This window comes from Rhinoderma darwinii, chromosome 5 (genome assembly GCF_050947455.1).
Source record: "Rhinoderma darwinii isolate aRhiDar2 chromosome 5, aRhiDar2.hap1, whole genome shotgun sequence".
Classification (NCBI taxonomy): domain Eukaryota; kingdom Metazoa; phylum Chordata; class Amphibia; order Anura; family Rhinodermatidae; genus Rhinoderma; species Rhinoderma darwinii.
This window is the reverse complement of record NC_134691.1, coordinates 259,328,490-259,355,162: the sequence shown is the minus strand read 5'-3', so window position 1 is coordinate 259,355,162 and position 26,673 is coordinate 259,328,490. Positions and strand designations below refer to the sequence as shown.

At 38.6% G+C, this 26,673-nt stretch overlaps 1 protein-coding gene across 1 annotated transcript in view; it reads right to left on the bottom strand.

Moving 5' to 3' along the window:
• The window catches only part of CNTNAP2 (contactin associated protein 2), a 1,694,842-nt gene that overhangs the window by 742,816 nt on the left and 925,353 nt on the right, over positions 1 to 26,673 (bottom strand). Inside the window, exon 9 of the mRNA XM_075827067.1 lies at positions 25,120 to 25,269. Within this exon, the coding sequence (XP_075683182.1) occupies positions 25,120 to 25,269 (150 nt within the window). The remainder of the gene's footprint in view (positions 1 to 25,119; positions 25,270 to 26,673) is intronic.

The following is a 26,673-nucleotide window of genomic DNA, read 5'->3' as shown; positions in this document are numbered from 1 at the left end:
CGTGCAAACGAACCCTACTAAAAAGCTGTGGAAGGCAATGGAGAAACGGGTCCGCTGCGGATTTCCGCTGCGGAGTGTCCGCAGCGGAATTCCAGAGCAATTCCGCCACGTCTGGTGATGCCCTAAGGGTATGATCACACGCAGTGTTTTCAGTAGTTTTTTGGGGCGTAAACACCTCAAAAAATGCCTGAAAAAATGGAAGCTGAATGCCTCCAAACATCTGCCCATTGGGAAAAACTGAGTTTCGTTCAGAGGGGGTGTTTTTTTACAAGGCCGTATGAAAAAGCGGCACGAAAAAACGCCCTGTAAAAAGAAGTGCATGTCACCTGTTGAGACGTTTTTCGAGCAGTTTTTCATTGTGTTAATAGAAAACAGCTCCAAAAACGGCTTCCAAAAACCCATCAAAAATGTTTGATGCTTTAAAAACGGCTGAAAATACAGCCGTTTTTACTTTAGCGTTGGAACAAACCCTTAGGGTATGTTCACACAACCAATTTTCAGACGTAATTCAGGCGTTTTACGCCTCAAATTACGCCTGAAAAGACGGCTCCATTATGCCTGGAAACATCTGCCCACTGCCTGCAATAGGTTTTACGATGTTCTGCTCCCACCAGCCTTTATTTTACGCGTCGCTGTCAAAATACGGCGCATAAAATAACGGCTCGTCAAAAGAAGTGCAGGACACTTCTTGGGACATTTTTGAAGCCGTTTTTCATAGACTCTATTGAGAACAGCTGCAAAAACAACCGTAAAAACTCAGCGAAAACGCAGCGAAAAATGCCCCAAAAAGCGCGAGTTGCTCAAAAAAGTCTGAAAATCAGGAGCTCTTTTCCCTTGAAAACAGCTCCATAATTTCAGATGTTTTTTGTTAAACGTGTGAACATACACTTAATACCCAGATTTTTAAATGCATTTTTAGATGCGTTTTTTCCATTTTAATGTGGAAACAGTTGTGGATTATCTGCTTCGAATTTTAGTGCATTTTTTTTTTATCAGCTTGTCAGATAAAATTCTGAGACAGAAACAAAAGATAAATTGACATGCTGTGGATTTGAAAATACACACCGAAGTTCAATTTCCGTGCGGAAAAATTCTACAATGTATAGATGAGATTAGTTGAAATATCACTTCCTTTGCTGGTACTGTATTACAGTACTGTATTGTGGATTGGACACAGGAAAATCTATGCGGCAAATCCGCACGTAATACACAATAGTGTGCATGTGGCCTTAATTTGCTAGTGAGATTATGTCAGTCATTCAAAGCTAGGCTCTATTCACATTGTGTTTGTTGTATTTGTTGCATGTAGACATTTCAATAGTGCCTCTGAACTTATGTCTTAGATATATGCAACTAAACAGCTAAACAGTTGTATATGTCTAACATTGACGTCCAGTGTAAAAAAAAAATGATACCGTGCGGTATATGTTTTGTTTTTTTTTGTCTTAATCCCCTTGCACTAAAATGCATAGTCGACTACTCTTTTCTTGGTCACATCAGCATATACGTCGGGAAAATCTACCAGCGTATATGTCAAATGCACATCACAATCGTAATGTGAACATAGTCTTATCTAGACTATGGGCACATCCAGACGTGGCGGAATTGATGTTGAATTCCGCTGCGGACAGTCCGCAGTGGAATTCTGCAGCAGCCGTTTTTTACATTTGTTTCTATAATTTTTAGGAAAGTTAGTTCAGACGTTGCAGAAAATTAGGCTGCAGTGCAGAATTTCCCCTCCGCAGCATGCTCATGACGTTGCGGAGAAGCAGTGAAATTTCACTGCGGATTTCAGCCTTTGCAATGCAAAAACTAAAATCTGTGACAAGTCCGCTGTGATATCTACAACGTCTGAATTACCTGTCAAATATGCAAATGTTGGTGCAGATTCGTTGCGTAATTGCCCCGAATCTGCACCAACATTTGCAGCGGTAAAATTCTGCCACATCTGAACATGGTCTTAGGCAGGGTTCCCACAGTGCAGATTTGCTTCAGATTTTGCCTGCATTTTGTAAGCCAAAACCAGAATTGGATCTAGGAGAACAGACCTATAAGGTCTTTCTTTATATATTTCTTCTGTTTAGGTTCCTGGTCTTCGCTTAAAAAACACATGCAAAATCTGTAGAAGATCTGCACTGTGGGAACCCAGCCTTAGGGCATGACCAGACGTGGCATATTTTTTCCGCCACTGTCCGCATCAATGCCCCACATAATCTGCGTTGCAGATTCTGTTGCGGCTCTGCCTAAAATTGGCATTAAATTGATGCGGACTAGCCGTTGCGTATTGAGGTGAAAGTACTTCCCTTCTCTCTATCAGTGCAGGATAGAGAGAAGGGACAGCTCTTTCCCTAGTAAAAGAAATTCATACTTACCCAGCCGTTGTCTTGGTGACGCATCCCTCTCTTGACATCCAGCCCGACCTCCCTGGTTGACGTGGCAGTCCATGTGACCGCTGCAGCCTGTGATTGGCTGCAGCCGTCACTTGGACTGAAACGTCATCCCGGGAGGCCGGACTGGAGGAAGAAGCAGGGAGTTCTCGGTAAGTATGAACTTCTAGTTTTTTTACAGGTTGATGTATATTGTGATCGGAAGTCACTGTCCAGGGTGCTGAAAAAGTTGCTGCCGATCGTTTAACTCTTTCAGCACCCTGGACAGTGACTATTTACTGACGTCGCCTAGCAATGCTGCCGTAATTACGGGTGCACACACGTAGTCACCCGTAATTACGGGAGCCCCATTGACTTCTATGGGCCTGCCCGTGCCGTAATAATGGCCCGTGACTACGGGCGTTTTTACGTTAGTGTGCATGGGGCTTCAGTCTGACTGTAGACCTAGAAATACATAGGTCCAGCCAGAATGAAGAAATGTCATAAAACAAATACGCTACGCAGCACACATAACATCTGCGGACTTCATTGCGGAATTTTGACTCTCCGTTGAAGTCAATGGAGAAATTCCGCAATCAGTCCGCAACAAGTCCGCTTCTGCGGTGTTGCTATCAGTGTGTGAAGAGTGGGAGAAGACGGTTGCATTGACAATCCAACACAATGGGCAGCACTTTGAACACATTTTATAAGTGGTCAGAAACTTGTAAATAACTCATGAAAGAATAAAGTAACGTTAAAACCAAGCACACCATTATTTTTCTTGTGAAATTCTCGATAAGTTTGATGTGCCACATGACCCTCTTCCCATTGAAAAAACTAAAGTTGGATACAAAATGGCCAACTTCAAAATGGCCGCCATGGTCAACATCCAGCTTGAAAAGTTTCCCCCCTCCCATATACTAATGTGCCACAAACAGGAAGTTAATATCACCAACCATTCCCATTTTATTTAGGTGTATCCATATAAATGGCCCACCCTGTATATACTCACCTCTTATCCGTTCCCCTGCAGCTCCTCTTCCAGCTAGATGCTTAAAAATTGAATGGTGGGATAGGGGCTGGCTAGTGATGTAACCAGCTGTGCCTTCCTCTCCAGTCACTTAGACTCTACTGATGTCTATTAAAGGCATAAGCACAGTCTTAGATAACCGCTTCCCCCCACATTGCCAAAGTAGGGAAGCAGTAGTCACTAAAAGTCACAGAGAATTCTGTCCCCATGACTACCACCGGAATCGCTGGAGTAGCTAACAGAGTTCCTAGTAAATAAATGGAGGCCATGGCTCAATATTCATTCAGTCTTGACATAGTATTTAAAGTGACTGTGGTTTTAAGGCTCTATGTCATAGTAAAAACTGCAATAATGTTTTAAATGCAATCATTTTTTTTCTAAAAACTCCTCATGCGTAATTCCATCTGGCATGCTTATAAAGATTCTTATTTCTGTTGGTGTATAAATACGTGAGAACAATATTACAATGTTATTCGAAATGTTCAATATTCTAAGTAGGTTCCTGCCGTTTTATTATATATGTATTGGGCATAATATTCCACTAAGACAAAAAAGCTTGGCTGCACTGGAGTTCTTAAGAAAAAGATCCAACTTGACTTCAGAACTGAACATTACCAGCCAACTGGCCTCTGTTTGCTTATAACTTGCCAAAACTCAACAAAATAATTATCCGCTGATGTTTATTGAGCTAGATGTAACTGACTTTCCCTGCTGCTCTAGTTTCTTAGATTTGTCTTTCTAAATCATTTTCAATGCATGAATTTTAAAACACTATACCACACAGCAGGATAGCCCGAAATAAACTAGTCCACTGCTCAATTCCTTCTGCTATAAACTTACTATCGCACAAATATACACAAACTATATATTGCATTTATTTGTATTACCATATGCAGATTATTGTAAAATACAAATTTCCCAAAGTTTACTCATTTTTTTCTTAGAGTATACTGTTACACTATATAATGCCTACATGATATAAACCATATATTAAAATGCAGAGCTTCGTATTTTACTTTTCCTCACGATATAAGGAGTAGTGATATGCCCTGAACGTAGGACCTGTCTGTTGGACTTACAATGTCGTTTGAGCAGTAAAGTAGGTATTCGTTTTTTAAGTGTTAAAAGGGGAGACACTCCATTTCTTTACCTGCTCCGTCCACCTAGGAAGTGTGCCTGGTATACATTTTATCTTTGTCAGCTAAATATGATGCCCTATGTAAGGACAACATATTACAGCTCTAGGTACGTACTCCTAGTAGCCAAACGGCACACAAAATGTTGTGCCGTTTGGCTAATACAGTAGAAGCGGTGAAAAAATGCACCAGGCTCATAGTTATGAGTACGGCATATTCATGATAGGGACATTCCCCCATCTCTCCTTGCCACCCAGGCTGGTGATTAACAGGCTGCTGTCTATATGTGCATAGACAGAAGCCTGTCAGTTACCACAGTTAGAGGCGCTGTATTATTTCAGCGATCCTTTTAGCCAGAACAGCCACACATTTTTACGTGCTGTTTTGGCTACCAGGGGTAGCCGTACAAAGGGTAATATATTAAGCTGACAGATCCACTTTAAAATATATTGACCAGAACAGCACTAGGTCTACTACTATCAGCTGTGAACAGGAATCGGAGACTACAATGGGCACAGGATCAAAAAAACTAGACAGCTAAAGATTGTAAAAATGATGCCTAGCCTTATTGGCAAAAGTTCTGCTCTACCATGCAGATGAAAGGGTCAGAATTTGGCATAAACAAAATCAACTTTTCAGGCTGGTGGTAATTATGCAATAATTGAATAATGCTGTCATATCATTGACCAGACTTTCTAAAGAATGATTTCAGTACATGGAATGTATATTAGATTAAATTAAAGCGGTTTTCCAACGTATTCCCCCCCCCCTCCCACCCTCTATTGCTAGCAATGAATACCTTTTAAAATTGTTCAGTTTAAATGGTGCTACCTTCTCCCTTCTCTGTATCGCAGGGGCTGCTACGATTTTTGCCGAAAGTGATTACGTTCCGTGTCTGTGGCAGTGCACCTGGAGTCGGTGTATCATCATCACTTATGTGCTGTTCGGGGGAGGGGGATTCATGTAGTGCAGCATGTCACTACTGAGGCCACTAATTTGTTGTGGCGGTCCAGGCTGGCTGCTTGTAAACAATGACCAGGGGCGCTGGACCGACGGGGCATACACGAGGAGAGTATAACTTTTTTGGGGGGTTATTTTAACAACATTTTCTGCTGTTATTTTTATTGTATTTTTTTTAAACTAGATAACCCCATTAAGGCCAAATGGAGTAGTGACTCAGTACTGTAAAGCGTCAGAAAATTGTAAATGATGTAACTTGTCAACATGAACAATCTTTTTACAGAACTTGCATAAAAGATGTACCATTATGCCAGTAATAGTAATTAGCAAACATGATATATTTTTTTTCCGTTTGTAGAGACTTTTATCAACATTTTGGTCTTTATTGAGAATCTGTTTTTTGTGGGTCTTGCTGCTGGAGATCGGTAAGGCAATGGAGAATAGTTAATAAATGTGCTTATCTAAAGTGTAACTCTTAATAGAGGTAGTCCACTCTGTTAGCTAAATATGCCTAGTAGAGCATATTACAAAGGGTTGCCTGAGCAGATAAACTCTTTAATCTATGTCTACCTAAATACAATAGTTTTTAGTGTAGTTGGATAATCATTAGATTATCATTTTTTATATATATTAACTTACATGTAAACAGTGTTTAGAAAATGGTTTACAAACAGTTGTAAGTATATCTAAAAGCATTTCTCCAAGCAAAAATGTAAACTTGACTATGCTCCAAGTCCTGAACCCTTATGTTTAATAACTGTGTGCATTTTTCCTCTTGTAAGCTCATTCATGTGTTAAACTTTCCTATAGTTTCTCGGATGGGTTATTTTTGTTTAATAGCTACTTCCTGTCAGCCATATTAGCTCTCATGATGCTTATTTCTCTGTCACCCAGACTTACTCTTTCACAGATCTCAATAGCAATTAATCACAGTGAAAGGAACCCCCTTCATTTGTATTGTACATTGGGTAGTAGAAACCTGTAAGATGAGGGTCTACTCTGTTTGCTAAATATGGTCTAGTAGGGCAGATGGCATGGGGTTGTCTAATGCAAATACATTTGTTAACTTACAATATGTCTACCCAAATAAAAACAGTTTTAAGTGTAGTTGGTTGTACATAGTAAGAAAGACAGCCAATCACTAATGAAAAATGAATTGGTTCTTACCATAGTACAATTAAAATGAAAATAGCTAAAATAATGAAAAAAATAGTAAAATAATATAAGACTCATGTATTTTGATTAACTTTGTCACCAGAACTACAGTGAGACATTCAACAAAGCCCTTTTTTATGTAACAGAAATGCATCCTTTATGAAGCCTCAGTCATTGTCAGTTTACTCCAGGCATTGATAACACAAGAGACACAATTTCTTTTGTTGACATACTTATATTTAGATCAGTCCAGCTTACTGCAATATGTGGATTTAGTTCCTTGACGTTCACTGCAGTTTAATGGGGATGATGGACTGGTAATGAAATCAATGGTTATAACATTATATCTAGGAATGTGCTTTGGAAAAGCTAAGAAATACTGCCAAGCAAGAAGAGGTCAATGTAAGTGCTTATGTGACAGTGAGACAAGTTTTCCTCCAGGACTTTTCTTTACAGAGGGAATTGCAACACCAATAATCCTTCTGTTTATGTGTATTGATTACTAACCGTCATATATGGTTTTATTTGCCATCTTCTTTCAGATAGTGAGCATAACTGGGGATCTAAAGCGCAGCCTTCAGGTAGGTACTCCTATATGACATAAGATTACATACATTTCTATATAACAAGTGGAATGACAACAATGTTATTAAAACAATCCTAAGCATTACTAAAAACATATCTCCAACCAAAACTGTAAACTTGGCTGTTCTCCTGAAGTCTTAAAAGTTCCACTACAGAATGGTTTACACTTTATTACAGTTTCTGGTAACCACTTCCTGTCGGCCATATTAGCTCTCATGAGGTTAATTTCTCTGTCACTTCTTTTCCCAAAGGGTTCTCTCCCTAATCCCTCAGGACTCCATAGCAGTCAACCCCTTCCCATAAGCCCTATTAGGGTAAATAGATATAATAAAGAATGGCCACCCACTCAGGACCCTCCTTTATTAGTTACAGAGTAGTGCCGCCGAAAATAGTTTTTTATCTTTATTATATCCTGTATTATGTAGCTGGAATCTTATCCATATGTATTTAAAGACTAAAGCTGAACTTCTGTATATATTAGGGGGATGACTTGTTATGATAAAAGAGCCCGGTCAGTTTTAGTATCATTTTCTTGCTATCAGTTTGTATTAGTTTGATGTTAAAAATCAATTACATTACTATAATGTAGATTCTGAATTATTCTTCCTAAATATTAATTTGATCAATATTTCCAGTAATGTAGGGTTGGACTGCAGTGCACATTCTTATTGCTGCCAGTGTATCACTGCCATTGAAAGTCCCAAATTGACAGGAAATTTTCAGAGGTTTAACCAGATTAATACCCATATTCCCCCACTTGGTACCCTACTCTATAAGCCAGAGTGGAAAGCTGCTCGCAAAGAGTCCCTCTCACTTTTTGTGAATGAACCCATTTAATACAAATGGCACTAACTATAACACAGAAGGTGGGACTAGCTGAAAATGTGTGATCATTTGTTAAAATAGTGAAGAGAAATCTCTATGGCTAGCGGAAGTCTCACAGAAAAATGGTATTGTCACTGCACCAAATTGCCAGTTCCTTGTAATATAGGAAATATGTTGGAAAAGTCACACAATATTTTCTGTGCAGTTCTATTAAACGCATACAATATTTATACTGTGCCGTAAAGGCTTAGAAATGATATGGTCAGGATGATTAAGGTGACTGGTAAGAAAATATTACAAATTAATTAATAGGATGTCTGATTAGTTTTAGAATATCACAATATTACTTTGCTCTTTCTTTATTTTTGTCTCTGCTTTTAATATCACCCCAGTCAATTTCAATACATACAGTGATGCTGGGCAGTGTCTTAAAGGGCTTACTTCCAAACAAAGCCATCTGTCTTTCAATCTGTATATAAAGCCTCTAGTTATTCAACAAGATGTTTGTTGATCCTTGAGCTGGCTATGAATAAAACACAATTCCACTAGATTATCATTGTTTAATCATATACATAACTATTCAGTTCATTATGTACACAAATTATAGCAATGTCATCTATAATGGTCTGGCAGTGCTAGGCTAACAACCACACAGCAACAATACAGTACATTAACACTTTAACAATCGGTGTATAGTGTTTTTACGTCGGCCGTTTGGGGTAGTTTTCTGAAGTGCCGCCTTTTTACGTCGGGACTTCAGAAGAACTTTTCCCGCATTGTGCGGGGTGCTCCTGAAGCCTGTGCTGTTGCCAACAGCCTCGGGGCTTTAGGGAAATGATCGGAGACCACTAGCAGTGGTCTCCGATCATATTTAACCCCTCAGGTGTGGCGTTCAATAGGGAGCACCTCATCTGAGTGGTTTTAGAGGGAGGGAGCTCCCTCTCTCACCCCACTGGCATCCCGCGTGCATTGCGAGGTGCCTATGGTTTCTATGGCAGCTGGGGGCTTAACAAAAGCCCCCAGATCTGCCTTTAGTAAATGCCTGTTAGTTTAGTTTAGGTGCCTGTCAGTTTTACACTGACAGGCAATAATACACCGCAATACAGGAGTATTGCAGTGTATTATAAAAGCGATCAAACAATCACACAGTAAAGTCCCCTAGTGGGACTAAAAAAAGTTAAATAAAGTATGAAATAAATAAATAAATGTCTCAGTAAAAAAAATAAAAAACCCACTTTTCCCCCTTACAAAATACTTTATTATGAAAAACAGTAAAAAGTAACTTATATTTGGTATCTCCGCGTCCGTAACAAACCCAACTATAAAACAATTACATTATTTAACCCACAGGGTGAAGTCTGTAAAAAATAAAATAAAAAACAATGCCAGAATTGCTGTTTTCTGTTCATCCTACCTTCAAAAAAATGGGATAAATAGTGATCAAAAAGTCACCTTTACTTTAAAGTCGTACCAATAAAACCTACAAGTCGTCCTGCAAAAACAAAAGCCCTCATACAGCTGCATCAGTGTAAAAATAAAAAAGTTATGGCTCTTAAAATATGACGTCGCAAAAAAATAATGATGAAAAAAAAGTGTTTTTACTGTGTAGAAGTAGGAAAACATAAAAAACCTATATAAATTTGGTATAGTCGCAATCGTATTAACCCGCTCAATAAAGTTATTATGTTATTTATACCACACGGCAAACGATGTCAAATTTAGACGCAAAAAAGAATGGCAACATTTCTGATTTTTTTCCAGTAACCTACTAAAAAAGTTAATCAATAAATTACATGTACTCCAAAATGGTGCTACACAAAAATACAACTTGTCCCACAAAAAACAAGACCTTATACAGCTATGTCGACGCAAACATATAAAAGTTATAGCTCTTGGAAAGCGACGATGGAAAAACATAAAAAATTGCTCGGTCATTAAGGTTTAAAATACCTCTGGTATTGAGGGGTTAAAAGGGGTTGTCCAGGTTAAAAACATGGCTACTTTCTTCCAAGAAAGAGGTGCAAGTATGTGGGATTTCATTTAGTAATACTGACGCTTGTTGATAATTATGATTTAATTTATGAGATTAGAAAATAAAGGTCTATCTTTTCCCAGAATCAATGTCACTCTTGCCCAGGGGGTGTGTCTGATAATACAGTAATCAAAAGAATGGGGCTGAGATGCAATACCAGATACAGGCCATGTACAAGAGTGGCGCTGTTTGACAGAAAAAAAGTAAATCTTACTTTGGAATCTCATATACCCTCTTTATAAATATGCACATACAATAAATGCTAACAATTATAGATAAGCGACAGTAAATATATCGACTTTTAAATAAAAATTCTAAAAGCCTGAACTATTACATTATAACATTATTTAACCCGCTCGTGAAGGCAGAAAAAGAAATAAAAGCGCCATGTTTTTGGTCACCTTTTCTTCCACAAAAAATAGAATAAGAAGTGATCAAAGACTTGCATATACCCCAAAAGTACCAACAAAAACTACAGGTTGTCCCGCAAAAAATAAGCCCTCATACCGCTCAATCGACGGAAAAATAAAAAAGTTATGGCTCTCAGAATGTGACGACACAAAACAAATTTTAATTTTAATAATTTGTTTCTTCCTTGTAATAGTTGTAACACTTAAGCCTTTCCCGCCACAGCCAGTTTTCCATCAATATTTCCGTATGAGTGTTTGTTTTTTGCGGGACGAGTTGTAGGTTTTCACAGCACCATTTTTTGTACCATATAATGTAGTGGGAAACAAGATTTTTTTTTTTCTATGTGGGGTGGAATAGGAAAAAAACAGCGATTCCTCAATCTTTTGGGTAGTTTTGTTTTTACAGCGTTCACCATGCGGTAAAAACTTCATATTAACTTTATTCTGCGGGTCAATATGATTACAGCGATAACAAAGTTATATGGTTTTCTTTATGTTTTACTACTTTTACAAGTTTTAGGGCATGACCACACGTGGCGGATTTCCTCCGCAACTGTCCGCATCAATGCCGCACCTAATCCGGGTTGCGGATTACGGCTGCGGATCTGCACAAAATGTGCAGAAAATTGATGCGGACTAGCTGCTGCGGACTGCGGGAAAAGTGCTTCCCTTCTCCCTATCAGTGCAGGATAGAGAGAAGGGACAGCACTTTCCCTAGTGAAAGTGAACGAATTTCATACTTACCGGCCGTTGTCTTGGTGATGCGTCCCTCTTTCGGCATCCAGCCCGACCTCCCTGGATGACGCGCCAGTCCATGTGACCGCTGCAGCCTGTGCTTGGCCTGTGATTGGCTGCAGCCGTCACTTAGACTCAAACGTCATCCTGGGAGGCCGGACTGGAGACAGAAGCAGGGAGTTCTCGGTAAGTACGAACTTCATTTTTTTTTACAGATACATGTATATTGGGATCGGTAGTCACTGTCCCGGGTGCAGAAACAGTTACTGCCGATCGCTTAACTCTTTCAGCACCCTGGACAGTGACTATTTACTGACGTCTCCTAGCAACGCTCCCGTCATTACGGGAGCCCCATTGACTTCCTCAGTCTGGCTGTAGACCTAGAAATACATAGGTCCAGCCAGAATGAAGAAATGTCATGGCAAAAAAGCAAGACGCATCCGCAGCACACATGACATGTGCATGACAGCTGCGGACTTCATTGCGGAACTTAGAATCTCCATTGAAGTCAATGGAGAAATTCCGCCATGAGTCCGCCACTGCTCCGCAACAGACAGAGCATGCTGCGGACACCAAATTCCGCTCCGCAGCCTATGCTCCGCAGCGGAATTTTCAGCCTCGTCTAAACGAAGCCTTCTAAAAAGAAGTGGAAGTCAATGGACAAACGGCTCCGCTGCGGATTAACGCTGCGGAGTGTCCGCAGCGGAATTTAAGTGAAATTCCGCCACGTGTGAACCCAGCCTTACAGTTACTTTTAACTGATTGTTAAAAATAAAATTTGAGTTTTGTCGCCATAACTTTTTTATTTTTCCATCAATTTAGCGGTATGAGGGCATATTTTTTGCTAGTTGAGCTGTTGTTTATATTGGTACCATTTTGGGGTACATGGGACTTTTTTATCACTTTTTATTAATTTTTTTGTGGGAGACGAAGTGACCAAAAAACAGCAATTCTGATAATTTTTATTTTTTTATTTTTTACGGCGTTCACCGTGTGGACTAAATAATGATATATTGTAATAGTTAAGACTTTTATGGACACATCGATACCAGTTATGTTAGCTTTTTAATTTTTTTACATTGTGTTTGAGGGAAAATGGGAAAAGGTATTTTTTAACTTTTAATTTTTTATTTTTTTTATTTGAAAAAAACGTTATTTTACTGTTTTTTACTTGTCCCCCTAGGGGACTTTAACCAGCGATCGTTAGATCGCTTGCACGATATACTGCAATACGTATTGCAGTATATCATGATTTTGAGAGTCTCCTATGAAGCCCTGCTTGATGGCGGACCTGGAGGCCTTCATCTGGCCCCCAGGCTGCCATGCCAACCAACGGCACCCTCTGATTTCAACCTCGAGGGGGACGTTGGAACGTTACAGGGTGTTGCCCCCTGTTTTTAGTCATTTAAATGCAGCGGTCGCTAATTACCATGACATTTAACGGGTTAAACAAGCGGGATCGCGCTTGAGCGGGTTCCCGCTCGTTACCCAGAAGTGTCGGCAGTAACACACAGCCGACACACTCGCTCTATGGAGCAGGCTCAGCCCGTGAACCCGCTCCATACTCCCCCCACCCGGCGCGCGCCGTATATATACTATGTACACCTTCGAAAACGTTTTAAAAAAAAATAAAAATGTCTGTCAGTGTGTTTTGTGCAACTTTATAATTCGTTTTTGTTAAAAAATATTTTTACTTTGTATCATGCGTGAAGACTTAAATTCGTCAGGTCTGAAGGACTCACAGGTTTAGTGTCAGCGGGTCCTGCGTGTCTCTGTTATGAACGTAGATGTGACGGATACACGACAGAAATCAGATCAGAGACACGCAGGATCAGCTTACACTGAACATGTCAGTCTCGCGGACCTGACGGGTACAGGATTCAGCGTAAGATACATTGCTGTGTATACAGGATAGAGAGCAGCTGTAACACAAAAAGTAAAAATAATTCCAAAGTTGCACAAAACACAATGATTGACCTTTTTATTTATTTAAAAAAATTATCTTTCAAAGATTTACATAGCATTAAAAATGACATGCAGAATAAAGTTAACCTGCTGTTTTTATTGCACAGTGAATGCGTAAAAACGAAACCCCAAAAACAATAGAAGAATTGCAGGTTTTTTTTCCTCACAAACAGGTTTTTTTCAGTTTCTTAGTAAATTATATGGTACAATAAATGGTACCATGAAAAGCTACAACGTGTTCTGCAAAAATCAAGCCCTCATACGACTTTAGCAACAAAAAAAACATTTACAAACTTATGGCTTTTGGAAGGTGGGGAGGAAAAAACAATATGGAAAATCAGAAAAATGGCTGCAGCAGGAAGGGGTTAAATATTCCTAAAACTGAACAAAAATGAGCAGTCATAACATAACTCTTAGGACTCATGAACACGAATGTGTTTTTGCGGCCGCAATTCACCGGGAATGCGGGTGAATTGCGTTCCCATTTATTTCTATGGGCCCATGCACACGACCGTGGTTTCCACTGTCCATGCATTGCCCGGGAGCCTGGACCGCAAAAACATAGGATATGTCTTATTACGGCCGCATTTTGCGGTCCAGGCTCATTGAAATGTATGTACACGGCCATGTGCACGGCCCGTGATTTGCGGGCGGCCCAAGGATAACACTCTGCGGTCGCCGAGCCGCAAATCACAGGCCGTGCACACCACTACGGTCGTGTGCATGAGCCCTTAGCCTCATGTCCACATGTTTAACATAGTCATGGACTCTTACAATGGGTGAAAATTCTCCTAATCTTTAGAGCATTTATGTACAAGATATTTGAGTTGACCTATTGATGTCTCTGTAAGAAATGTCAAGTCTGAGAAAGGAGAATACATTAAAATAATATTATTGCTATATTACAATGATGAATGATTTTCTAAACAAAATATAGTCTGTAATATTCATTAGGTGCAATGAACAGTAAACAAATTAAAAAGCCTTTCCACTGCCAATCACATTATAGCTGGATAAACTCAATCATAGAAGTAAAAGTCTTCTTTCTGAGGCATTATATATTCTTTGGTAAAGTCAGTAGCTTTGCAGACTATCAATCCAAGCTTCCATAGTCATATCCTAGTATAACAACTCAGTGCTGAACATTGTTGTGACAGGAGATGAAAGAAATTAGTGGCTTAGAAGGAAGCCTATGCTTTTGTTCTTCACCACTTTGTAAAATATTCACAGAACTGCGCTCAATTTTTAACAACAATTGTGTTCTATGTAACTACAGTAACTACAGTATATGCAATAATTATATAGTAACACCCTCACACAGCTTCTGCATATAAAACTATACCTAAAGCCATGCAGAATTTTCAGTATGGGGAATTTCTTGCTTTTTTTAAATTAGCTTTTATTAAATACAATCTGAAAATGTACATAATTCCTCTTGATATGGAATATTTACCCGGCCAACACAAATACAGTGGCATCAATTGCAATCATAGGATTGTACTGATCATAATAGTGCTATGTATTTTATCTCGCACTCTTAACAATTGTTTAGATCTGAGTACTGCTATACTAAATGTATTGTACCTGCTTAAAGGGATGGCCTATCAGGGCACATGACGCATAGAAGGGGTCCCCCCTCTATCAGCCGGAATGGAGAGCCGCTGACAAGCAGCGGCTCCCACTCTAACAGATTCGAAACATCAATGTATTATATAGATGTCCATTCATCTGAATTATCGCCATGTAATACTACATTCCCAAGAGTCACGTCGACCTCTATGATGTAACAACCCCTTTAAATCCTATCTGAAAACATGAAAATTTAGTATTGACAAATTCATTGTCCCTCTTCCCCTCCATATCATATTAAAAATGATCCAGGAAGCTATGAGTTATCTGGAAGGGTCTGACTCCTCAAATTGGTCGGCTGAGATTTTTTTTTACCAGAATAATAGTCAAAGAAAATCTATTTTTGACCCTGCAAAGCCACTATTTTCTTAGTCAACTGACTACCGCTGACTACCAAAATTCCAGCGTAAAGACTTTCCTATCCCTATCTCAGCATCCAGGGGAGGGTTGGCATATACAGTAAATTTATCTGCAGTGGAGTTAAGCTTTAACCTTTTTTAACACTAATGTTCTACAACTGTTAAATGTGCATCATAATGAAATATCTCTTAGGGCCTGTTCACATCACCGTTCGCTTTCCGTTCCGGGGTCCCGTCGGAGGTTTCCGTAGGGTGAACTCCACAAGGGAAAGTGAAAGTGAAACCACAGCTTCCGTTTCAGTCACCATTGATATCAATGGTGACGGAAACATCACTAATGGTTTCCGTTCGTCACCATTCTGGCAGGTTTCCGTTTTAACGACGGAATCAATAGCGGAGTCGACTGCACTATTGATTCCGTCGGAAAACCGGAAACCTGCCGGAATGGTGACGAATGGAAACCACTAGCAATGTTTCTGTCACCATTGATATCAAATGGTGACTGAAACGGAAGCTGTGGTTTCACTTTCACTTTCCATTGCGAGGTTCACCCGATGGAAACTTCAGACGAAACCCCGGTACGGAAAGCGAACGATGATGTGAACAGGCCCTTAGCTACAGTTAGATCCAGCACATTGTGCCATATTAAGTTGACAATGGTCCCTTGTAGTCAGGAGAGCCTATTGATAAATGAAGAAATGTGGTACCAGAGGCTTTTCTCATATCATAGAGAACTATTGCATGCAAAGTTGTGTTAGGCTTACAGCTCTCTAAAGCATTTTAAAGACTGCCTTTAAAAACAGCAAAGTGACAATGTGTTCATAGTAATGTAACATCATGTGACTAGTAGGCTGCAGTGGTGTCACTATAAATGTCACATCTCTGTTGCCTAATAAGCAATAAACAGTGAAGTTAAAAAAAACTATGGAAAACGATCACGGGGGACCAAAGAAGAATTTATAATGTATTCATAAGTATAGTGAAACATTGTATTTTTTTCTTCTATCTCTTACAGGTTCTGAGAGGTTTAGTGAAAAAAATCAATCTGTACAATTCAGCTCCACCACAGGGGAAACATTACATGGTGAGTGACCATTGAAATCAATGGTCCTCCAGAGAGAGACGGAGATGACTTTTATAGCCGTTCTCTGCTGTGGCTAGTTGATAAAGATCCTGAATGAAGTTATCCCCCTTATTAATAAAGAATAATGTATTGCAGTAGCAGGGTGATCAGATAATAAGCATAGGTGTCAATAAAAAAAACATATAACTAGCAATCATTTATGACATTGTATATACTATACATGTCTAATTGGTGGGGTCTGCTAAGATTCTCACTAGTCCCCCATTCCCAGCAGGAAGGTGATCCCGAATGCCTAATCAATCTCCATTATAGTGAGATATAAAAAAAGTCAATAGTAGAGGAATAGTAAAAAAAAGTTAGTAATAGCAAGTTAAAATTTCAATGCACATGGGGCAATTACATTAAAGGAAATATTTAGCTCACTAGTTTCCAACCCAACACTGTAGGCAGAATACTAGTCATAGCTAAGTCATAACTAGGCTATAATTCACTCATAATAAAGTCAATTTACTGCCCTAGCCCTATATCTAAATACCCATGAATGTGATTAGTTGGTTCCCCACTCCTGACACCCAGCACCTAGGAGAGCATGCCACACCAGGCCCCCTATCTATGCCTCTGTTCTAGAGCTCAGCTTGACTGTGTCAGCCAGACACCATGTTGTAATCCGCTCCGCATAACAAAAACATCCCGGGAGCCCCGCAGGAATTATCCTTCTAGATGTCAAAGAAGGATGGTGAGTACAACTGTAGATAAAGACTTAGTCATGCTCACATTTTATTAAATCAATTAAATATTCATGTGGAGATATCTTTAAATGCCATGTAGTTCAGATAACACAAATCGCAACTCTATAGGAAAGTACGACATGGTCTAGTTTTAAGACTCCTGAGAGTGAATATTGATTCAAACTTTTCAACATCTGCAGTCAAGTATTTTTTTTTTAGAACAGAGCTACAATATAAAAGGTGTTATGGCATTTTAAATTATTAATTCATTTTTCAAAGCTTAAACAAGTGGTTGTCAATTTTCTCTTCAGGACACTGAGCAAGAATAGACTTTGTGACAATCGCAAAATATTTCATCTCTTTGCATACTCTGCAGGTGCTTTCATCTACATGTAAATGCTGTTTTTTTTGTGTCCCAATCTGAAGAGCATTCATCTAAGGAAATACTGTAGTTAAGACATATTTCACAAAAAGAAATTACAATAGTCTGGCAGGCCTTACTTTATTATGTATTTGAATGGAAAATATGGTTTGTATATCTGGGAATACATTGTCTGTTTCTTTTGCTCCTTAAAATACTCTAAACAGACAAAAATTTCCAATGTTTTTATTCCATTTGACACTAAAAGTGGGGGATTAAATAAAAAATTCATAAATTCCTTTGGGTCCCCACCCATGTACATGTAAAAGTCTATAACATTTTTGTTATTTTTGAATAGTATTTTATCTGTCTCCTTAATATTATTTTTTAGTTTATATAATTTTACACATTTATACATTCTTAGCATTGTAAACTTAGTGCTTACCCTCCCCTCATACACTCACATTAAGTAATTTAGTTATTTTAATCCCTTATCTAATATTTTATACATCTTTTATCATTATTTTCATACATGATCCTTTGTTAACTTTTCAGTTTATACCCACAAACCAGTCCCAACTTTGTATTAATTTCCTCTTTGTACATGCATCTCACCTAGTTCTGTAGCTAATCAGTTATTCTATTAAATAAAATTTGATGTCCTTTAGAATTCTCCTAGGTTATTAGTTAATATTTTTTTTCCTAAACGCTATCTCCCACATATTTTATATTTTATATATTTCATGTATTTCTCATCCTTCTTGTGTTTCATGTACATTACTGATGTTTAGATGCTTATCTCAGATAAAAAATTTGCCCACTAGGTCCTCACCTTCCAGCCCTTACCCTAAGTAGTGCATAGGTACAACAATTTTACTTCTGGAGGGATACTATGACTTGCCTTTTTTTTACCACATTGGCATACTGTACCTCACAGTGGTAAAATAGCTGTTTTACATCATTAAACATATTTCTCCTTTATAGCAAGAACTTGTGATTGATGAAATCGCCCTACATGTGATTGATGAAAAAAATCTGAATAGTTGAAATTCGGAAGTCGAGAAGAAATGCTGAGATAAGAGAAAAACCATAGTAGCTTTTGCATGATTAGAGTTTTGTTGTGTTCTGTTAGATTGTCTATTTAATGGTTTTGTCTCTTGAAGGGTTTTTAGCTGTAGAAGTTATTCAAATTATAGAAATGTCAAAGCAAGTTCTGCACATATCTTACAAGTAAAAGAAAAACACATGCTGAACATTCTTACTTGAATTTATATGGTCATATATTGTTTTATTTACTTATGATATTCTTGCTAAATTATAACTATTGGGAAAAGTAACTTTTCCATTCAGCCTTGGACTACTAATAGTACTAGATCAAAAGGTCTGATAAATGAGAGGGGTTTAATTAGGCTTCCTTGAAAATTGTGAATTAGAATACATTAGGTAAGGTTTGACCATATCTTCAGGTGAATGTGGTACCTTTATGGAACCTATCCAGTTCAGAACCGCGCTATTTTGAGCCTTCAGGACCAGACACCGTTTAGCCCTTTTTAGCACGTGTTAGTTAAATGGCTATAACTTTTTTGAAGCTAATTTGTTGAGCTAAGGACGTGATTTTTGTGATGTTATTTTCCGTAGACAATGCAGGTTTCTTTTTATATCGTTTTTATACACATCCTTTTTGCTATTTTAGAATTTTTATTCTTAAAGTTTGAAAATAATAGTAAAAAAAATAAGCTTTTTTACTTTTCAGCTATTTTTTTGGGTAATAACATAGTTTTACCCTAAAATAGACTTTTTATTTGTGATCGTCATTGTCTACCGTAAAGTTTAATATATTACATGTCAATATTAGGGTAATTGGGTTAGCGCTAGCGTTACAACAATGATTGGCGGGGGGAACATTTTTTGGGGTGGGTATTTTGTGTATTTATTATTAATTTTTTTGCACTTTACTTTACTTTTATTTTTTTATTACTATGGTCTGTCCCTCAAAGGTCAAAAAAGACCTTTGGGGAACTTTATATATATTTTTTCTTTCTTTTACACCATGCTTTTCCACTGTAACTAGGGCTGCACAGCAGCCCCAGTTACAGGGGAAATCAGCCCTCTCATAGTGACGATTGTCACTAATAGGGCTGTGCTGGGTCTAGTAAGATCCAGCAGCAGTCTGTCACTAACGGCACCCGGCGATCATGTGACCAGTCACATGAACACTATATTAGGGTAATTGGGTCAGCGCTAGCGTTACAACAATGATTGGCGGGGGGAATGTTTTTTTTTTGGGGTGGGTATTTTATGTGTATTTATTATTAATTTTTTTGCACTTTACTTTACTTTTATTTTTTTTATTACTATGGTCTGTCCCTCAAAGGTCAAAAAAGACCTTTGGGGAACTTTATATATATTTTTCCTTTCTTTTACACCATGCTTTTCCACTGTAACTAGGGCTGCACAGCAGCCCCAGTTATAGGGGAAATCAGCCCTCTCATAGTGACGATTGTCACTAATAGAGCTGTGCTGGGTCTAGTAAGACCCAGCAGCAGTCTGTCACTAACGGCACCCGGTGATCATGTGACCAGTCACATGATCACGTGACCAGTCACATGAACAGCGGGAGCAATAGGGACAGCGGCGCGGCCACTACCTCTATTCCTAAACACAGCGTTCAATGAGCGTTGTGTACAAGTGATCAGAGAAGACAGAAGCAGCGAAAGCTGCTTCTATCTTCTCCTCAGGGTTCCCGGCAGTCACTGACAGCCGGAGACCCGACATTCAGCTGCCCGATCGCTCGAGCAGCAGGTTAAAGTCCGGGCCGTAAAAAGTCTATGGTGCAGGTTTTAAGGACCCTGACCGCAGGCCGTAAAAACACAGCCAGCGGACGGGAACCAGCTATAGAGGATTCAATTGAAAGTTAATTAAATCTGCTAATTATCCCTTATGATATATTTAATTTTTGATGGAGACTAGAGAAGAGCGGATTTCCCGAAACTCATTTTAAGTTCGATTCGGTCAAACTAGCCGTCAGATTCGATTTGGTCTGAAAAAATTAGTCGCAAATCGAAAGTACCCCCATTGCCCTAAAAAGTTGTGTATGACATTTGAGTTCTTCTAGGACTGTATCCAACCCAAACCAAGCTCTTTAATGCCAAGACAGCATTAGTAATGTCAAAGTGACAGCAACAATCGGTGAACAGATGGTAGCCGGTGGTAACAAACAGCATTGATTGGACAACTACTGTGTTAGCATTAATTCATATTACAGATAAAATACATTACCTGTAATATGCTGTTTGGTTGTTTATGCTTTTTTTTAATAAAACAGTCCAAAAATAATAACTTTTTTGTGGTCGATGCCAGGTGGTATTTTATACACACATGGTGCTATTGTAGGAAGCAATACCGTTTTAACTAGCGGTACAAAAATTATCACTTTTTGGAGAGTAGCAACAGGTTTGGTGTTATTTTATAGAAATCCAACAATGTATAAAGTCTTTTTGCTATATTTATTTGAAAAAATTGTCACTTGGACAAAGACTAAATTTTAACAGTCCTGTATAAATACTTGACGCAGAAAAATGCGCCAATTTTTGGTGGCACAATTAGATACATGCAAAACAATGAGTAACAATATGCCCAGTATGATTTCATCAGCAGGCAGCAACACGCTATCAGCACCAGGATTTAAATTAAGTTCTATGTATTTAACAAAAAATTGTCACTTGAACACAGACTAAAGTATAACAGCACTGTATAAATGCTTGACGCATGAACAATACGCCAACGTTTGGTGCCACTATTACATGTATGCAAACAAATGAGTGATGTCATGTGACGTCGACGTGATGTCTGTTTCAGAAGGCAATGGCACGTTATCAGCACCAGGATTCATATTATTTAAGAAGATTTGTAAATGATGTGATGAAGATTGGTGATTCACAACCTAATGTAAGAAATAAATTGAATAGCTGCAGCAGCACTCACTCACAGCAATGGCTGACTGTGCCTACATAACTAGCACAATGACACTGACCTACTCCTAAATCTCTCTAAAATCTATTTCTCTATCAAATTATTGTAAATCTATGTATTCTCTAATCTCTTCTCCTCACTATGAAACACACTCACTGACACTATCTATCTGTATTCTCTCACTCTTTATTTTACTATCTGTGTTTTACTATATTTTACTCTCATATGACTCATTTAAGTCATCAGTGACTCACACCCTATACCCTTCATGATTGGCTGTGCTAAAGGGAGGGTTGCCTGCAAGGCATTATGAGGAACCACGCCAGTTCGCGACCTGAGGTCTTGTTTTCCTTCTGTCTTCTTGTCCTCTGATCTGTAAAATGGTGGCCGCCATTATGAGCGAATCTTGCAGGTTGAAACCCAAAAGTTTAGGATTCCTTAAAATCCATAACTTTTGGGAAACTCATAACAAATTTGGTTTGTGTAAAGATTCACTTATCTTTAGTGGAGAAACATCTCAGCAGACTCTGGTAAACGTCAGGTATTAAGATGTTCTATATATATTCTTGGGATGAAATGATGATATCGGAAATGCATAAAGATGTTACTTAGTTTCAATACCTCGACTATAATTAACTTTCAATACTTCTCAATACTGTGGCGTACATAGAAAAAAGATCAAAATATGTCCCTCATTATGGTGCCAAGAACAGAAGTACCTGGTGTTTGTTTCCCCCTTCATGACCTTTGGGGCCTCACTCTCTTGCTTGCTAGCAATGCAGTTCCTTCAGGGAAGGGAGCCCTGCAAAGTTCTTACCACCCAGTAGCAAGGAGGACTCAAACAACCAAAGCTCTGACCCCGCTCTCCAAGGGTCCCATAGCAGCCACAAAGTCTTCCTCTAATTATGTATACCCTCGTGTCAACACTATGGCAATGTTTATATTTGAAAGTATGTCTTTTGTTTTTTTGCTACAATTACTTGTTTGCTACGACCTCCTTAGTTCTATTATTATTATCCTCTATTTGTAACGTATACTATATTCCCCTCTTCATATTGTTTCTTATTGTTTATGTAAAACTAGAATGAGAAAAAAAAAATGCACTTTTTATTGTGTTATGTACAAAAATGTTTTACTCACACCACACACAGCCATCATATTTTCTAGCGATACAACATTTCTCAATAAAGAAATATATATATTATATATATATATATATATATATATATATACACATAGAATATATATGTCACTATCCGTGGGTATGTGGACCCACTAGGCCACACCGCCGCAGCAGCTGGCCAAACAGTAGTCCTAGTACAAGAGTACCTTTGATAGTCCAGACAGTAGTGGAGGCTTATGCACAGATAAACTTGAAGGCAGATGACGCCACACGTGGCGGATGATATCAGGCATGGTAGAGGACACCAGATGTTGTGTGAGACAGCAGGCGTAACAGATGGCACAACATGAATCCAACACTCTAAGGCTCAGACACAAACACAGCACGACACACAGGATACAGGTAGCAGTGCACGGGAACAACAGGAACAGGATAACACTAAGGGACCATTTGCTACGACTAACATGGGTATAGACAACAATGCTCAGCCAAGGAGTAAAAGGACAGACCCCTTTTTATAGTCTAGGGTGATCATGGGCTAATTGGTGATTTATTTACATATGCGCGTGCTGTCCCTTTAAGGCTGGGCGCGAGCACCCCACGGGACACAGCGGAGCGGAGCGGAAGTAAGTGCTGGTGTCTCCTAGGATGGAGATGCCGGTCAGCACTCACAAGTCCATGGCCGTGGCTGTCGAGGGGTAAGTCAGACCGTGGACATTACTATATACTGTATATATATATATACTGTATATATATACTGTATATAGTATATATATATACAGTATACAGTATATAGTAATATATAGTAATATATATAGATGAATATATAGAAAAATCTCAGCACTCCAGGGAAAATCCAATGTAAATAGCTTGAAAAAATTCTAGTGATAGGGCTGAAACTTTGCATGATGGAAGAATAAACCAATATTTTGACTGGATTTGCCCTGAAATGCTGCAATTTTTTAGCTTTTTGTGTGATTTGGATCAAGGTCTCAAGTACTATGGTTGAGATTTGCTGGAGCTTTAAATTGATAGATGTTTGTATATATGATACATTTAAATCCTCATAGTAAACACGTGCCTTTAATTCTACTTTATGCAGCAAAAGGAACACTATTTTCACAAGATATGGATTAGAGGCGAATAGCAATGGAAGACGAATAGAGGAAAATAGATAAAGAACCGTGGACAGATGTGGCAAATAGAAGTTTACAAGAGTTTTTCTTTTTATATTTTGATAACATTTATTTTAACGGACATAAGGAAAAAAAAATAACATTTGGATGAATAGAGCTTATTAACGTAAAATCGAATTTATTTTGATACGTAAAATAATTCTAAAATATCAACTGTGTATCCCATGTTAAGTTAACAAGTTCTTTAGCTCTAGGTAGCACAGTGAGAGGACTATAGCATATTAATAGCCACCAAAAAATTATAAAGACTGTTATTTTAATTCCGATACTTCCAGTTATTTCACAGCTAGAACTGCGATTAGAATTTCATCTTTCATATGCCAGCAGGACCACTGTTCTAGGTGGTCCACAGTCCGAAATATGGCTATTTTAAGTGATCCCCTTACCTCTAGCCTCAGTCTCCCACACTGTGTGCAGCAGCTTCAAGCTGATAGGACAGCGTCAGAGGCTGTGAAGTAGCTCCACCTCAGGAGAATCGCTGGTGTTGACAACCACTTGTCTAGTATTGCCTCATTTGAATATTTAAAATAAAAGCTCATAACACTTAAAATAATAAAATTTTTGGGAAAATTTTTCACTAGCATTATCAGTGTTATTAGATTAGGAGATTGGGCATTACTAAACTGGTAACCGATCCTCTTTAAGGAAATTTTTAGTGACTTTTTTTTTACTCGCATATTCCATGGATATAATGGGGTATAATTTGTGTTTTGATAAATAGTCAACTTTAATATAATGATTAGAAAGATTATTGCAATGTACAAAACAAACAAATAAAGATAATATATAGAAAAGGAGCACTATTTTGTTTGTTGGTATCACTTTACACAGTTTGTCATCGTCATTGTCATAGTGACATTTCATCAATACTTGTCATGTCATAGAAACATATCAGACGATAGTATTTGTGGCTCTGTTCTCAAAAACGATGTTGGGACCTTATCGGAGACATGACTTAAGCTGCTGTGCCCCAATGCAAAATCTGTAACAGAGCCCCCATCTACCATGTGTCATTTATAATACTGGTATCTTTGAATGTATCAGAGGGGCCTGTGGTCCCCTAACGCACTATGGTCTGGGTGCAATTACTACCTCTGAAGCCCCTATAGCTATGCCCCTGCCCACCAAAGTCTATAACCGAGTGGAGCCAAGAGAGGCACAAGGGAGTCAAAAGGGCACAATGTTCTAGCAATTGCAGGGCCTCTCAGTGTCCATACTCTCACAGATAATATATTTTTTATGTATTTGTCCCTATAACAGAAGATAAAACAAATTTATAACTCACGACAGTAGATATCAAATTTCAGCTTGGCACCAATGATATCACTATATTAAAGGATAATGTTTCATATGTGTGCAATTACAATATTGTGAACCATTCTTATATTTGCATAATACAGTATATATCTAATGCTTCATAAAGGTAAAAATGTCACACAATAGAGAAAACTGGTTGTTCAAGACTTACCTCCAAAAAAATAAGGACTTCCGGTTCGGAACTGAAGAGGACTATTTATCTTAACAGATGAAGCTTCATCCCCATCAATAGTTAACATGGCAGAGTTCTCCTCAGCTGTGAATCGTACTTCATGCCACTGTCCATCATTGAAGCCAGAGCCTGCGTATAAAATAATAAACATAAACCATATAAACAAAGTAGCAGCAAAACTCAGACGTGGTATTAGGAGATAAGTTGAATGACCAAGCTAAACTCCTTCATACCCAAGATTGGTCAAATGTAATTTGTTTTATTTTTTCTTAAACAATGAATGGCAAGTTTTGACTGTCTTTTTAGTGGCCAATGCATTGCCGCAATTTACAAGACATTAATTCCTGTATTAGAAATATAGTGATACAATGCAGATAGCAGATTTCTCATAGCAGAATATTACAGTGCTTAGATCTATGATTGGTCCATGGCACAGATAATGATTATTGTTTGAGATACATTGTTGAGCCCCTCTTACTAGCTGTTAAAGTTAAAGAGGCTCTGTCACCAGATTTTGCAACCCCTATCTGCTATTGCAGCAGATAGGCGCTGCAATGTAGATTACAGTAACGTTTTTATTTTTAAAAACGAGCATTTTTGGCCAAGTTATGACCATTTTTGTATTTATGCAAATGAGGCTTGCAAAAGTACAACTGGGCGTGTTGAAAAGTAAAAGTACAACTGGGCGTGTATTATGTGCGTACATCGGGGCGTGTTTACTACTTTTACTAGCTGGGCGTTCTGATGAGAAGTATCATCCACTTCTCTTCAGAACGCCCAGCTTCTGGCAGTGCAGATCTGTGACGTCACTCACAGGTCCTGCATCGTGTCGGCCACATCGGCACCAGAGGCTACAGTTGATTCTGCAGCAGCATCAGCGTTTGCAGGTAAGTAGCTACATCGATTTACCTGCAAACGCCGATGCTGCTGCAGAATCATCTGTAGCCTCTGGTGCCGGCTCGTCTGACACGATGCAGGACCTGTGAGTGACGACACAGCGTGATCTCTCGAGAACACGCTGTGTCTGCACTGCCAGAAGCTGGGCGTTGTGAAGAGAAGTGGATGATACTTCTCATCAGAACGCCCAGCTAGTAAAAGTAGTAAACACACCCCGATGTACGCACATAATACACGCCCAGTTGTACTTTTACTTTTCAACACGCCCAGTTGTACTTTTGCAAGCCTCATTTGCATAAATACAAAAATGGCCATAACTTGGCCAAAAATGCTCGTTTTTTAAAAATAAAAATGTTACTGTAATCTACATTGCAGCGCCTATCTGCTGCAATAGCAGATAGGGGTTGCAAAATCTGGTGACAGAGCCTCTTTAACCCTTTATGGGCATTATATAAAGGCCCTTGCTTAAAGCATCATATTCAGTAGTACTTTATTTAGCTAACCATAAACTAATGTTATTATTGGAATTTCATCTACTGCTTAAAACTAGTAAAATTTTCTGTTAGATTCAAACCATACTTAAAATTCCACTGGTGATTATTATGAGACTCATCACCAATATATCACAATACAGTG